Source organism: Gadus chalcogrammus, chromosome 11, assembly GCF_026213295.1.
Source record: "Gadus chalcogrammus isolate NIFS_2021 chromosome 11, NIFS_Gcha_1.0, whole genome shotgun sequence".
Classification (NCBI taxonomy): Eukaryota; Metazoa; Chordata; class Actinopteri; order Gadiformes; family Gadidae; genus Gadus; species Gadus chalcogrammus.
Window position 1 is genome coordinate 3521306 of NC_079422.1, and position 14174 is coordinate 3535479.

General features: G+C 47.9%; 1 protein-coding gene across 1 annotated transcript in view; it reads right to left on the reverse strand.

The window, feature by feature from the left end:
* kcnn3 (potassium intermediate/small conductance calcium-activated channel, subfamily N, member 3) overlaps positions 1–8535 on the reverse strand; it is a 45466-nt gene extending 36931 nt beyond the window's left edge. Inside the window, exons 1-2 of the mRNA XM_056602668.1 lie at positions 8016–8535; positions 6241–7384 (exon numbers count right to left, since the gene is read on the reverse strand). Of these exons, the coding sequence (XP_056458643.1) occupies positions 6241–7347 (1107 nt within the window). The 5' untranslated portion in view covers positions 7348–7384; positions 8016–8535. The remainder of the gene's footprint in view (positions 1–6240; positions 7385–8015) is intronic.
* Positions 8536–14174: the final 5639 nt, after the last annotated feature.

A 14174-nucleotide genomic window follows, 5' to 3' on the forward strand; every position in this document is an offset into this window, starting at 1 on the left:
CTTCGCTGTCAATCTCTCTCTCTCTCTTTCTCTCTCTTTCTCTCTCTCTCACACCACCACCCCCACCCCCACCCACACACACATACACACACACACACAGACACACACACACGAGTGCGCGCACACACACACACACACACACACACACACACACACACACACACACACACACACACACACACACACACACACAGGACCACTTGTTGCATGTCACACTAATCTTCCAACAGTTCCATGGACAGAGTGGCAGGTTACGTTCACAGCAGCTGGCCCTTCCCTCAGAATAGATACGTGCCATCGCAGGCATGCGACCCCGGGCTACAGAGGGGAGAACCTGGGACCTCAACAGCCACATTGAGGAGCTGTAAAAGTGAGACATTGATCAGAGAGTGACAGGCCACCTGCTGCTAGGTAGCCTGTCACCTTCAAAGGGCCGCAGTTTATTCTGAGATAAAGACATGTGTTTCATCTAGGTCTTTCTTTAACAATCTCATTGCATCAATAATATAAGCTTATAAAGCTGTTTACGGTCAGGCAAGTCCCTGGGTAACATGATCAATGACGAACTCAAAGGATAAAGCCCATGTGTAACTATGAATAGTTTTTATTGTTTGCCCCTAGCCTGCCTATGGTCCCCCAGTAGCTAGAAATGGCGTTAGGTGTAGAACAAGCACTAGGAATGCTCCGCTTTAGAGAAATAAAAGCTCAGACACTCCGATTTCGAATTTTGCCCCATTTCTCGTCATAAGGGGCCAGGTTACCTCCCCTTCCCTGCTTTGCCCGCCCAGAGAATTTGGCCCGCAAATGAGACAATGAGCTACGACTGTTCTACACTTCTTTGTTATTTGGATAACCGCTCTGCTGTTGGTGTTATGGCGCATAACACGCCGTGTTCTCTGACATCACTGGTATTTCCACAACGAGACTCATAGTGGGGGTTATCTCAGCCATGGTTGAGTAGGAACTTTGGCTTTGACTCCCTGAAGTACATGAACCGCGACATGGAGGAGGAAGGGATTGTTGCCCGCGATTGTCTCCCGCCGGAGCCCCGCTGCCCACCACCGTCCAGCCTCGGCGCTGCCGGCTGCCCGCTTCCGAGACGGTGGTGCCTCGGCAGCGGGCAGCGGGGCTCCGGCGGAAGACAATCACGGTCAACAATGGCGGGCAACAATCCCTTTCTCCTCCATGTCGGGGTTCAGTCTACTTCAAATTGATGTGGAAGTGGAAGAACCAGAGACGTCGGAGAACCCGACACAGTCATATGAGATTCATAATATTGACTGGAGGCTCAAACAGCTTTTGGCTGTGATAATATATTATATGATAGAGATATCTATGTATAATATGATATTATTTAGATATAGAGCTCCAGCACTCCCGCCGGAGCACCCGCAGTGTTCTAGAATATTTACAGAACATAGCCAAAAGCTGTGTGCGCCTCGCCATTGCAATACATCCAGTGTAAACACGAGCGCATGGTACCGTGGCCGCAAGCTGTTCAGGGCCACACCCCCACCCACCTTGACCCGCCTCTAAAAAAGGGCACTTTTATGGAAGTAAATCTGTGCCATCTGATTTTGAAAAAAGCCATTGAATTCTAAGCACTGAATACTAATGCATTGAAATGACGGATCTGGATTTTTTTGCCTCTGAATTTAACTCTTAAAATTGTCAATAAATAATTTTCAGCTTTATTTTTCCATGTCAAAAAATTAAAAGCAAATATTCAACGCTAAAAACTTCAACTTAAATATTTTCAACGTCCCCAAATTCGACATGCCAAATTCAGATGCAATATTCAAGGTATGAAATTCAGTGTTCAGAGGTCCCATCCAGGGACCAAAAGGAAGAGCAATCCATCCTAGATAACAGATCGAGGTCAAGCAAGGAGAGCGGGATAAGAGCGTCACTCGCTGGTTCTTTCTTTCTTGATACAAAAATCGAATCAATTAAATTTAACGTTAATTCTAAACAGCATTTTACACAGTAGCCTATAATAGGAAATGTGCAAAGGTAAATCAACGTCATTAAACACTGACTTTTTATGGGGTGGATCTTACTAAACGCCCTATCCATTGTATCGGTTGGTAAAATGCTAATCAAATAAAATAAAATGTATTTATTAAGCACATTTAATATCAAGGTGATGGGGGGGGATGTTATCTTTTATTTATCTTTTTGTTATAATGCACACCCTTTTTTTTTTCTTTTCTGCAGTATGAAATAAACGATGAACTAATACCTGTATCATATGTGAAGTGTGTGTGTGATTGCAGTGACTTGGCGTGATTTACATGCAGTGTAAGGGTAATTGTAGTGGGTTAAGGAGCCCAATTTATTAGGGCACCAATTTTGGGCGATCCGAGGTCCCTTTGCCTATGTTTGGTGTGTTGCTGGGGCGATCTGAAGCCCGCTGCCCACTGTGCAACGAGAGCGCAGAGCCGACAGTATCGGGCAACTGAAGCGGCAGCAGCTTGTAGTTCCAGTGGAAGCACGGTGTGAATCGGGAAGAAGCGCCCGACAGCAACCTGCTTTTAATTCGTCGTCCTCCTATCTGTATCATGTCACTCGGTGCGGAATAGTGTTGGCTCTGCGCGCACTCGTTGCGCTCTTGTTATGCCACAACAGAGGTATATCAACCGTTTTGCTACAGCCACTTAACGTGCGCCCGGTGTCACAAAACGAATACCCCCAATCCGAGTGATCGATATGATACAAACGTTAAGTTTTAGGCTTGTGAATGTTTCCGCACATGAACGACCTCATGCCTGTCTACTCTTCAAATTTGTGCATTTTGGAGAAAATCTGCAACGGCGCCCCCTGGGGTCACACTTTTCGGTGGCTCGCAGAATTCTGTGTAACACCTGCTCGCTCTCCTTGCTTGACCGTGATCAAGCATCTAGGATCGATTGCTATTCCTTGGGTCCCCGGATGTTAACACTGAATTTTCATGAATTTAATTGTGCAGCTGAATTTGGCATGCTGAATTTGGGGATGGTGAAAATATTTAAGCTGAATTTTTTAATGTGGAATATTAGATTTTTAATTTTTTAACATTAAAAAATAAAGCTGAAAATGATTTATTGACAATTTTACGAGTTAAATTCAGAGGCAAAAAATCCAGACACGTTATTTCAATGCTTAGAATTCAATGGCTTTTTTATTTTCAAAATCCGATGGTACAGATATACTTCCATAAACGTGGGTGGAAAGCTCATTGTGGGACTGGCTCGTAGAAGCTGTAATTCTGCACCAAGGCTGAATTTCTTGAACGTCTTCAAATACTGTATTAAGGGCCCACTAACACCTATATATAAGCATCCATAACGTGGCATGCCATGGGACCTTTAATGGTATATCAAAATATACTTTAATGAGGAATTCTGAGATTCTTTCCAATATTATCTCCTTTCCAAGTATCCTGAAGCTAGCTTGCAGATCTCAAGGAGTCTATAAATATTCACAAATACACAGAAGGATTTCAAAGAGGGGCCATGTGACTATTACTATATGTAATAATAAAACCAAAGTGTTTAAAATCTGCGGAGGAATCAACATATTTCATGTCGTTATGCCTCCTCTCTTTCCAATTTCATTGCAATAAACAACTAATGGAATCGTAATGGAATAAATTGTAAAACTCAACACACAATATAAACTCATTAGCTGGTCCTTGGCAGTGGCTGGCAGTCTGGGAAGCAAGCTGATCAGAGGCTGTCAGAGGCTTTACACAAAATGTAAAAGAGGAATATGAAGAGATTCCAGCTCCAATATAAAGATGGTAAAAAGCCAGTTTAGCTTCCATATTAGGTTTAGCCCACTGCCGCTACAAAGTCCTACCGTCAGAACGTGACGTACGACATAGCACTTGGGATGAGCCAGTGTTTGTGTGCACTATATCAGCATTGTACTTGTGCATTGTACAAGGCGTGACTCCACCCCTTGCAGCTTCTGGTTTTCGGCCTCTTCCCAAAGGTTGCGCAACAATACAGCAGGACTGCTGAACCCGCGATAAGGTTACAGTCAATAATCAATAGAAGAAGAATCCTTTAAGTGGTCCCCTCTGGTTCATCTTAGGTTCAGAGCCCTGCAGGGTCCTCCTCCCGCTCATCAATCTCTCTCCACTCCTCCGTCTCATCCTCTACATCCACGCCATTCATCCCCCTGACCACCGCGGCCGCCTGGCATCCCCCTCACGCCACGCTGGGAATTCCAACATTGGTCCCATTCAACAGCAATTGTCTCTCCCATAATACGCCCAGGGAATAAAGGGAAAGAGCCCTGTGTGGAGGTTCGACCGGGCTTTTTAGATGTGTAGACGCGACGACCACTTTGGTTATCTTGCACTGTGCTCTTCTGCAGCAGACTCCATTAGGACTGCTGCCTACCTTAATCCCAAGCTGCATATGGTGAGAAGCACTTTCAATCTCTTCTCAAAAAACAAACAACCGCAGTACATAATGGACAGTGCCTAAATTACCCTTAAGTGTACTTTAAACAACTGAGAAGTGCAATGGAAGGGATCTGCCTATTTCAATAGGCTGTACAATAGATAGAAGGATATTAAGAATAACATTTGTTTACATGATCTTCCATCCTGTCCTCCAAGTCAAACGTGTAAACATAACTATTATCCATCCCTGACTTGAAGCACACACTCCAACATCAACCCTAACGTTTTCTCCCTGAAGCGCTACCCTGTGGGAGGCTAGTAAATCAATAGTACATGGGGCTATAGCACTAATCACGGCCCTATAGCCCCATGCACAACGCATGTAATCAACAGAACGTGTAGTCTGATTAATAGGGGAAGGACGAGCACATCAGTCCTAGGTTAGGAACCTAAATCAGGCTTTTCATTATCACCTCTCCGCTTGATTTCTCTCTCTTTACAGATTTTTTTGCCGCCTTTCATTCCTCTCTGCTTCTTTGGTCCTAACGCCCACTGGAGGAGCTGGGAGGGAGGCTGATGGGGAGAGAGGGGAGAGGCAGTGGGAGGGAGGGAGGCTGATGGGGAGAGAAGGGAGAGGCAGTGAGGGCGTTGGGGAGGGATGGAGGGAAGCTGATAGGGAGAGAGGGGAGAGGCGGTGGGAGGGAGGGAGGGAGGCTGATGGGGAGAGAGGGGAGAGGCGGGGGGAGAGAGGGAGGGAGGGAGGGAGGGAGGGAGCAAAGGGACCAAAAGAGACAGAGAACATAAAAAGTGATGAGCGTCTCCTTAGGGGAAGAGGGTCAGTGACGTGTCAACTGAACAGAAACGAGATGAATAAACTGAGAAGGACTGAGTCTAGAGGAGGGAGGAAGATGGAGGACGTATTTAAGTAAATCTGTGTCCTAAAGTAAAACCCCTGACTGCGAACACACCGGTGGGCAGAGGGATAGAGGAATTAGCGGTGTTGGGAAGAGGAGGAGACAGACATGCACCACAGCAGAAGATACAGGAAGGGAAAGATTTGTCTTCCAATATCAGGGAAATGCTCTGCCGTTTCCAGAGGCCTGTAAACAGACAGCCAGTCTGCTAATAGGCTACCTGTACACTGGAGTGTCTAAGCTGTCATTCCCCTAAGTGATCAGCGATGCGGGCATGACAGATGCGATGAGTGAAAGTAATGTTTCCACCTTACTGCCCAATGAAGGCTAGGGCTGCTGGAGGAGTCACTGCTGCCAGACACGGAAAAGAGTCCAAAGGTGCAACATACACACGTAGTCTCTCACACACACACACACACACACACACACACACGCACACGCACACGCACACGCACACGCACACGCACACGCACACGCACACACACACACACACACACACACACGCACGCACACACACACACACACACACACACACATACACACACACACACACACACACACACACACACACACACAAATAAACACACATTAAACCCAGAGCCTAAACATCCTATTACACTCCCCATTACACAGACAAATGAGATCCTGGCCCCTCACCAATAATGTGCCCCCCATGTTTTCCCGCCATAACATCACCTGCAGCCAGGGCCTGCCAAAGCCTCACAAAGCACCTCCAAATCATGAGGCCCCCGGCCTCTGTGTCGCTGTCTCACACCGACGTTAGTTAGAATCTGCTGTCTTTATGAGTGAATCTCCCCCCCTGTTTCCCAGACACATCTCATAACCGGACCAAGCGGCTGGCCGTGTGTATACCGCAGACGTCACCGTGTGGAGTCGCGGTGGGAACACATACATGGGGTACCGTCTACTCACCTTGTTGTACACGCCCCAGGACAGCTCAGTCTCGATCACCATGACGACGATGCCAAACATTCCAAAGATGAGCGCGTAGTCGCTCAGCCGTTTCCTCTTCTCGAACAGCGCCCTGCGATGGCCCAGTTTGTAGCCAATGTTTTGGTTCTTCCGCTTGCAGGCTTTGGACATGCTGCCCCGGGGCCCAGTGCCCACGCCCCCCACGCCTCCCTGCCTGCTGACCCCGCTCATGGAGCCCACGGCCCCCGAGCCGCCCAGCGTCCGCCGGCTCTCCACCAGCGCGTGGTTCTGGTGGTAGATGGACATCTGGTTGGACGGGGAGTCGCTGATGTCGTAGCGCCTTGCGTACGGAGAGTCCTCCTTAGACGAGATGACGATCTCGGGTGGGCTCTGGATGGGGGGCAGGTTGGTGGAGGACTGGGACAGGAGGGAGGCCGTCGGGGCGTCCCGCTCCCGCCCAACGCCGACGCCACCGGCGCCGGCCGCCGCCCCCCCGGCCACAGAGGAGACCCCACCCTCCTTGGTCTCGCTGCTGCTGTCAGACTCGATCAGGTTCCGGCGGGAGGCGCTCAGCCGGCTAAGTGGCTTCATGACCCCGCCCGTATACTTACAGGAGCTCATGGCGATCTCGGTGAAGGGGTTGCTGTCCCTGCGGTGCACCAGAGGGCTGGCCTGCCGGTGTTTACAGCCCCGGTCCCTCTCCCGCTCCATGGAGGGCGAGTGGGAGGAGTAGAAGAGGGCGTTGTACACCGGGGAGTTCTCCCCGCTGAGGCTGTGCTGGGAGCCCAGGCAGGAGGACAGCGGGGTGCTGGTGGGGTGCAGGGCGTTGGGGATGGGGGGCGGCGGGAGAGGCTGGGCCCCGGAGGAGGAGAGCGGCAGCTTGGGCAGTGGGGCGCCAGGCAGGCTGGGGGCGGCGCCGGAGGCCGAGGGGGACGGCGTGCTGCCGTTGAGGCGGTCCAGGCTGGTCCCGCCCATGTGGTTTGAGTGGTTGGCCCCGGGGAAGGCGCCCGTCATGGAGGGGTGGGATCTGCTGCCCAGGGGCAGGGGGAAGCGGGGGTCCTCGTCCTCGCTGCCCCCCAGCAGTGCCAGGCTCAGCGGCGGCTCCATGGCGGCACAGGTAGGGCAGGCCGCTCGCACCTGTCGGCTGCAGCCCATGCAAACACAGAGAACACAGGAGCTGGGTACAGCCACACACAGCAGGACATAATAGGAGCAGGTGCATTCAACACGCCCCACGTGGAGGGGAAGGAGGACACAAACAGACCATGGCCTCCGGTCATATTGACGGGCCCAGTGTGGACCGACACACACACATCAGGTTGAACATGTTGGTGTCAAAGGGGTAGAAAGGGCAAAGTTACTCAACGGGAAATTATTCAATTATGGTATTATACTATATTATTATTATACTATATGTCCACTATAAGATCCCCCCCTCCCAACCCTATTTATATTCCCATAAGTCATGCCCCCCATCATATTGATGTCATGTCTGTGAAGTAGTTCAACATTATTTTAGCGCTGAAACAACACAGCTGACAACAATTGCCCTGCTACATATAAACACCAATGGGTGAACCGTTATTGTCCATGGCTCATGTCTCATGTGTGGATTTATCATAATGATAGCATATTTAATGTTTAATTAATCTCAGAAAGAAATAACCTACTTTCTGGAGGATACCTTTATGGGCCCTGAACCCCGAATCAACCCCCAACCCACCCCCTCCTCCTCCTCCTAACCCCCCTCCAATCAGTGTCTCCTCTCCCCTTACCTCCGCTCCCTATTCCTTGGGCTTGGATCACTGGCTGGATGAAAATAGACTTGGACACTTTTTCTTTTTCATGTTGTCACGGCCATTCCAGCTGTAGCCTCGCTTGCTGTCATCATAGAGCTAGTACAGCCACCAGTCAGTTCCCACCGTTGCAAAAATAATTTTCTCTTTAGACGTTTCGCTGCTTCCACGGTTTTGTCGTCTTCTGTTTGTAAGATTTGTATGAATATAAAAACGTACCTATATACACGTTGGAGTCAGCGGTTTATGGACGGCACCCATTTCGATCGTGCGAAGGACCAAAGAAAAAAATAATAAACAAGAAAAACCTTCCAACATGTTTGTCGATAAATCTACTGTCAAAACCGTGAACCAACCTGTGAATCCATAATAAAATATTCACCGAGACCGCAAACCACAAACGGCGACAAAAAAAAGAAGACAAACCTGATCAAGTCAAGTGAGATATTGTCGTTAGAATATCAACGCGCGATAAAAAGATCTCAACTCCTCCGACTCATTCAGTCCACTAAATGTAGGATCAATCTCTGTCTCCTGGAGCCGCTCCTCACTCTCCTGCAACTTCTCTCCTCTCTCCGCCTCCCGGGGCTTCTCATTGGACGGAGCAGACAGACACGATGATGAGCGACTAAACAGGTGGTAGCGATGGAGAGATGAATCCTGTACACCTGGTAAGCATTGAATTGTTTTTATTTCACTCGGGCACACTGTTCGGTGATTGGCTACCGCTGAATGAATTCACAATGTAACAATATGCCATAAGTACAGTGAAGGTGCATTCGTGGCTGCCATGCATATCTTTTTTAATAGAGTATTACAACAAAAACAACCACAGCATTGTCGATTTGGGGAAACATGTTTGGCTTTTATTTAGTTACTTTTATTTAAATTAACATTTTATGAGGTATAAGAAAAGGCCACACAGATTAGACCATAAACCCGATGAGCCCAGTGAGCCATGAGGGATATCAAGTCTGCTGTCATGCGCCTCCATCCGTCCATTGCAATCCTCAGTAGTCGTATAGTGTAAAGATGCAGCCTGGCATCAGTGGAGATGCGGTGTGGTTATGTTTACCATTGAGTAGGCCCCATAGCCTAATAATTTCCCAAGCAGCATACTTTCAAATCCCAACCCTTATTAAATAACCTAATGCAATATCATCAGTATCAATCACTTTCGATAGCCCCACCTTAATTCGACTGGCAGACTTCATTCAAATTTAATGCTGTGCACGTCATGTTGTTTCAGTGCACTGTATCTGGCGAAAGGCCTACATGCAATTAGGTGAGAGTTTAGTCAATAATGCTTTATTTGTCAGAGATTTCACAGAGAGGAACTGGGTTCCAATTAACATAATTTATTATATTGAGAACAATTTAGAGCAAAAGTAGCGTGTGAGAGAGAAAGAGAGAGAGAGAGAGAGAGAGAGAGAGAGAGAGAGAGAGAGAGAGAGAGAGAGAGAGAGAGAGAGAGAGAGAGAGAGAGAGAGAGAGAGCGAGCAGAATTAGACTGCACAAAAAGTGAACAAAAGTGGAGGGACTGCCACGTTTAAAAGCGCATGAGATTAAATAAATAGCAATACAACACTAAATCCCTCTAGAGAGGAGAGAAAAAACAATACAAATATAAATATAGAATGATGAGGCTGTCTACACAGGGAGGAACTGTGCGTCCCACACCCAACACATAGCACAGATGTAGACTGTGGAAAAGATGTGAACAAGTGAATAATATAATAGATAGAAGAATAATGACTGGGAAGGCAGTTGCTATGCCAACCCCAGAGTATACAGATGAACCCTTCCATCTTATCTCATTTTCTCCATCTCTCTCTCTCTCTCTCTGAATTCTCTCCCACTCCTTCCTTTTTAGTGCAATGGCACATAAATGTTTGAGTGACAGGAAATGATACGAATTCTATGAAACTTCTTAGACCGATTCATAGATTGAAGATGGAGGGGGGAGAGAGAGAGAGAGAGAGAGAGAGAGAGAGAGAGAGAGAGAGAGAGAGAGAGAGAGAGAGAGAGAGAGAGAGAGAGAGAAAGAGAGAGAGAGAGAGAGAGAGAGAGGATTTGATCAGGAACAGAATGGCATTCAAAACACACAGTCCTTCATCCACATCCTAAGTGTTGTCTTCGGTCAGTACAATTCGATGTGTGTTCCCTGTTAGGTCTGCCCTCAGCTCAACTCTGTAAACTGGCTCACCTGTAATTTTCCGCTATGACACAGGTTATGAGATTATATCAACGTCTGACCTTCTAGCGTCAGAAGGAACAATGTGTGGTTCTGCTCTATTGTCTTCCTAACAAGACTTCTGGAGGACTCCTTGCGGCTGACCACTGAGCGGGGGGCACAAGCAGCCTCCACTCAGACCCATCACCCTAATCCTAATCATGCTCTGTGAGCCGTCGGTACGGCAGCAGAGAGAGCGTTCGATCCCCCTCTCCTCCTCCTCCTCCTCCTAACATAACACATCTACGGGCTGCGTCATGCTACACGCCGGAGCGGCAGAAGTGATGAGTAAGAGCATGAGACAGCTGCAGACCTCCCCCCCCCCCCCCCCCCCCCCTTTAATACACCACTTGGCTGAACCCTCACTCCATCAGAAACTCCCTAAGTGTTGCCCTACACAAGCTCCATCATATCCTAATGGCAGCGATTGCATTAGCCTCCCTGGACCCGTGTGGTCCCCCCCCCCCCCCCCCCCCCCAACAAAGAGCCCAACGCTGCACGCAGATGGATTTCCACAGCAGCACTTGGTACCAGCGGGTATGGGGGACTAATCAGATAGAGGGAGAAGAGGTTGGGCATGAGGGGAAGGAGAGGAGGGCGGGGAGAAATAGGAGGAAGGGGATTGGCCAGGTGGGCCGGCAGCTAAAGGTGGCTGCATCAGCTGCCCTATTTAAGGGCCGAGCCAGCAGGGCGGAACCCACCAAACTTGCAAAACAAGTTTAATGAAAGGAAAACACACACACACACACACACACACACACACACACACACACACACACACACACACACACACACACACACACACACACACACACACACACACGCAATCATACAAACAAACACAATCATACACACACATTCAATCTTACACGCACACACACACACCATCATACCCACATACTCAACAACTTAAAGCTATATTGTCATGGTTGTTGGACCAATGTCAGACCGTTATAAACAGGTAAATGTATTCATGATGTCACCTCAGAAACGGATGTTGCTCCAACTTCACAGCAGTGAAGAGACGGGTTTAAAAAAAAAAAAAAAAAGAATGAGTACAATTCCAAATGAGGAAGCAGCCCAGCAGACTTTATCTGCTCTACAATGAGCATTTTATGGCACGTTCACATAGCTGGGTAATATGGGGAAAACATTTTCACGACGCCGGAAAGGTCTCGTGAACGACACCTCATGACGCTGACGCCGGAAAGGTCTCGTGAACGACACCTCATGACGCTCTTGATTCTACTTCTGTTCGGCAACTGGGGCCAGATTTTGATAACAGGTGTGTTCCAGATGCCTCGGACATCAGACTTCCGAGTTTCAAGTGGTTAAATCTCCCAGCTTTGTTGCGGCATTTCACTGAGGCATGCCCCCTTTTGGTCGGGGCCTCTCGGAATTCTGAGAGAGTGCCGAGTTCAGACAGTGATGACGCTCTCAACAAAAAATGCCGCAACCGTAAAAAGATTTATGGTGTAATCCATTTGTATGACACGCCGGTACGTGCAAATTGTAAGTTGTAAATCTTCCTAACCAACGTCATTGCGCGACGGCGGGTAGCGCTGACCTCTAACGACTCTAGCGTGGAACTACTAGTTTCCGGAGTTGGACTACAACAAGCGCTCTTTATTCCATGCATTCTTGTCGTATTGATTTCAATCAGGTTGTCGCCATCAGTGAGAATCATTGAGGTCGGACTTGGCCAACGGGAATATTTTGGGCCACTTGAATCTCAATTCACATGTGAAAAAAAAGGCTCAACTTATGTTGACGTTGAAATTAAATGCCCCGTTGGTAGAACTGCTCTATAGAACGCGCCTATAGAGCAGATACAGTTATTGTTTGATCCAGATGCCTCTGACACCAGCCTTCCGAGTTGCAGGTGACGTCATTTCCGGTCTCAGAGCACTTAGAGCATTCCCGTTTGTCTTTGTGATTGTGTCATGAATTTGGCTTGTCGTTGAAAAATGGTGAGCTCCATTAACCTCTTTAGCAAACCGGCTCAAAACAAACAACCCAACTTTACATTGTATTGCACTCACAGCAAGACCGTGCAATGCACAAATTGGTGACTGGAATAAAGTAGCAATGTAATCAATGGGGAAGAGCATTTAAAATCGACAAATACCAACCTGGTACAAATACAAAGAAAATAAAGAAAAATTAAGGGCGCAGCCAATTTTGTTGAGAGCGTCATCACTGCTCTCGGACAACTCTCAGAATTCCGAGAGATGAAGACAAAAAGGGGATGTGCCTCAGAAAAATGCCGCAAGAAAGTTGGGAGATTTCCCGACTTACGACTCGGAAGTCGGGAAATCTGGAACACACCATATTATCGCGACTCCTCCGGGGTCGTGCAGGGGATCCTGGGAATTGGGGTTGTCAGTTGACAAAAGGGGCTTTTGTCAACTTGCTTTGATGTAAGGTTAAGTGGGGTTAATGGGTTTGGGGTTGTGTGTAGTTGTGTGTTGTTTAATGTTAGCATGTGTTTGTATCGTTGCCGCCACCGTCACTGACTATGACATTGGGTTCGTTGGGTGTGCTGTTTTCCTTGTACGTATTGTTGGAAGAAGGGAAGGTTTACGTTAAGACATGTGAGCTTCCGAACCTCCGAGCTGCTTTGTAGGCGGCTATGCTCTCAGAATTCCGAGGGGGCCCGGCCAAAAGGGGGCGTGCCTCCGTGAAATGCCGCAACAAAGCTGGGAGATGTCCCCACTTGAAACTCGGAAGGCTGTTGTCCGAGGCATCTGGATCACATTATATAGACCGGCTAAATACACATCCACACATGGAAGTCGAGGTACAGTCTGGGGTGAAGCAGCTAGCGACCAATCACAGTGCAGAGCCTACAATTTGACACACGCACTACATCCTCAACAGCAGAAACATAACCTTGATTAGTTGGTTTTGGATCTTGCATCTGCGTGAAGGGGTCGATTGTTGTCGTCTACGATCCCCATTTGCTAATTAGGAAAAATGTGTGCAAGATGATCAAATGCATTTTTCGCTGATAAAACGAGTTTTGAATAAATCCACACTTTGCAACATAAATAGTCATGTGTGTAGCCACATGCATAGCCATTCACATCAGGTCATTGGGGCGTGCAGTGTCACTTCATGGCTGGCACAGTGACCTAGTCTGCAGTAGGAATCTGAGGGTCGTTGGGCCTCAGGGCGGGAGGTGAGATAAGGGAGGGGACTGGGGAGTATGTAGTTGTGGGCTATAGGAATGACTCTTATCTTTGAGCGTTCAGCTAAGTGGCCCCACCAGAATTCCAACCCAGCTGTACTTTCTATTTTCCCACGGATAGTTCAATCTTGTTATCAACTCCATCTTTGCAGAAGACTATTATAAACTTGCTTTTTTTTTTATTTACTTCCATGAGTCTCTTGGTGGTAAACGCGGGTATATTTCCGCGACACACAGCCTCCACCCGGTCCGCCTCTGCCCGAGCTCCCCCTCCCTTTGATCATTTATTTCAATCGAAAAGCTTCGATTGGCTTTAAGCTCTTTGGTCTGAACTAATATTTCACGCTACTTCCCCTCGCAGTCCCAATTTCCCTTTGTTTGACTCCTCCTGCATTCTCTCCATCACACTTTTCCCTGGACCATTAGTCCCACCCACCTCCCTTCTAAAGATGCCCGATTGGATCAGAGTGACTGATTGACAGAATGGATCCAACTGACAAGTCAAGAGATGTTTGAGGTTGGCCCACACGCTCTTTTTTTGCACACATTCCGGCTCACATTCTCCAACACATCCTCTCGCCCCGCACACGAACAAACACACAAAGCAAAACATCCGGAGGCAATTAAAAATGCAGCAATAATCCTTCCTTGTCCCACAGTGCTCACTAATTAACTTTGCTTGTGACAAATAGTACAAACAGGTTATATGTTATAG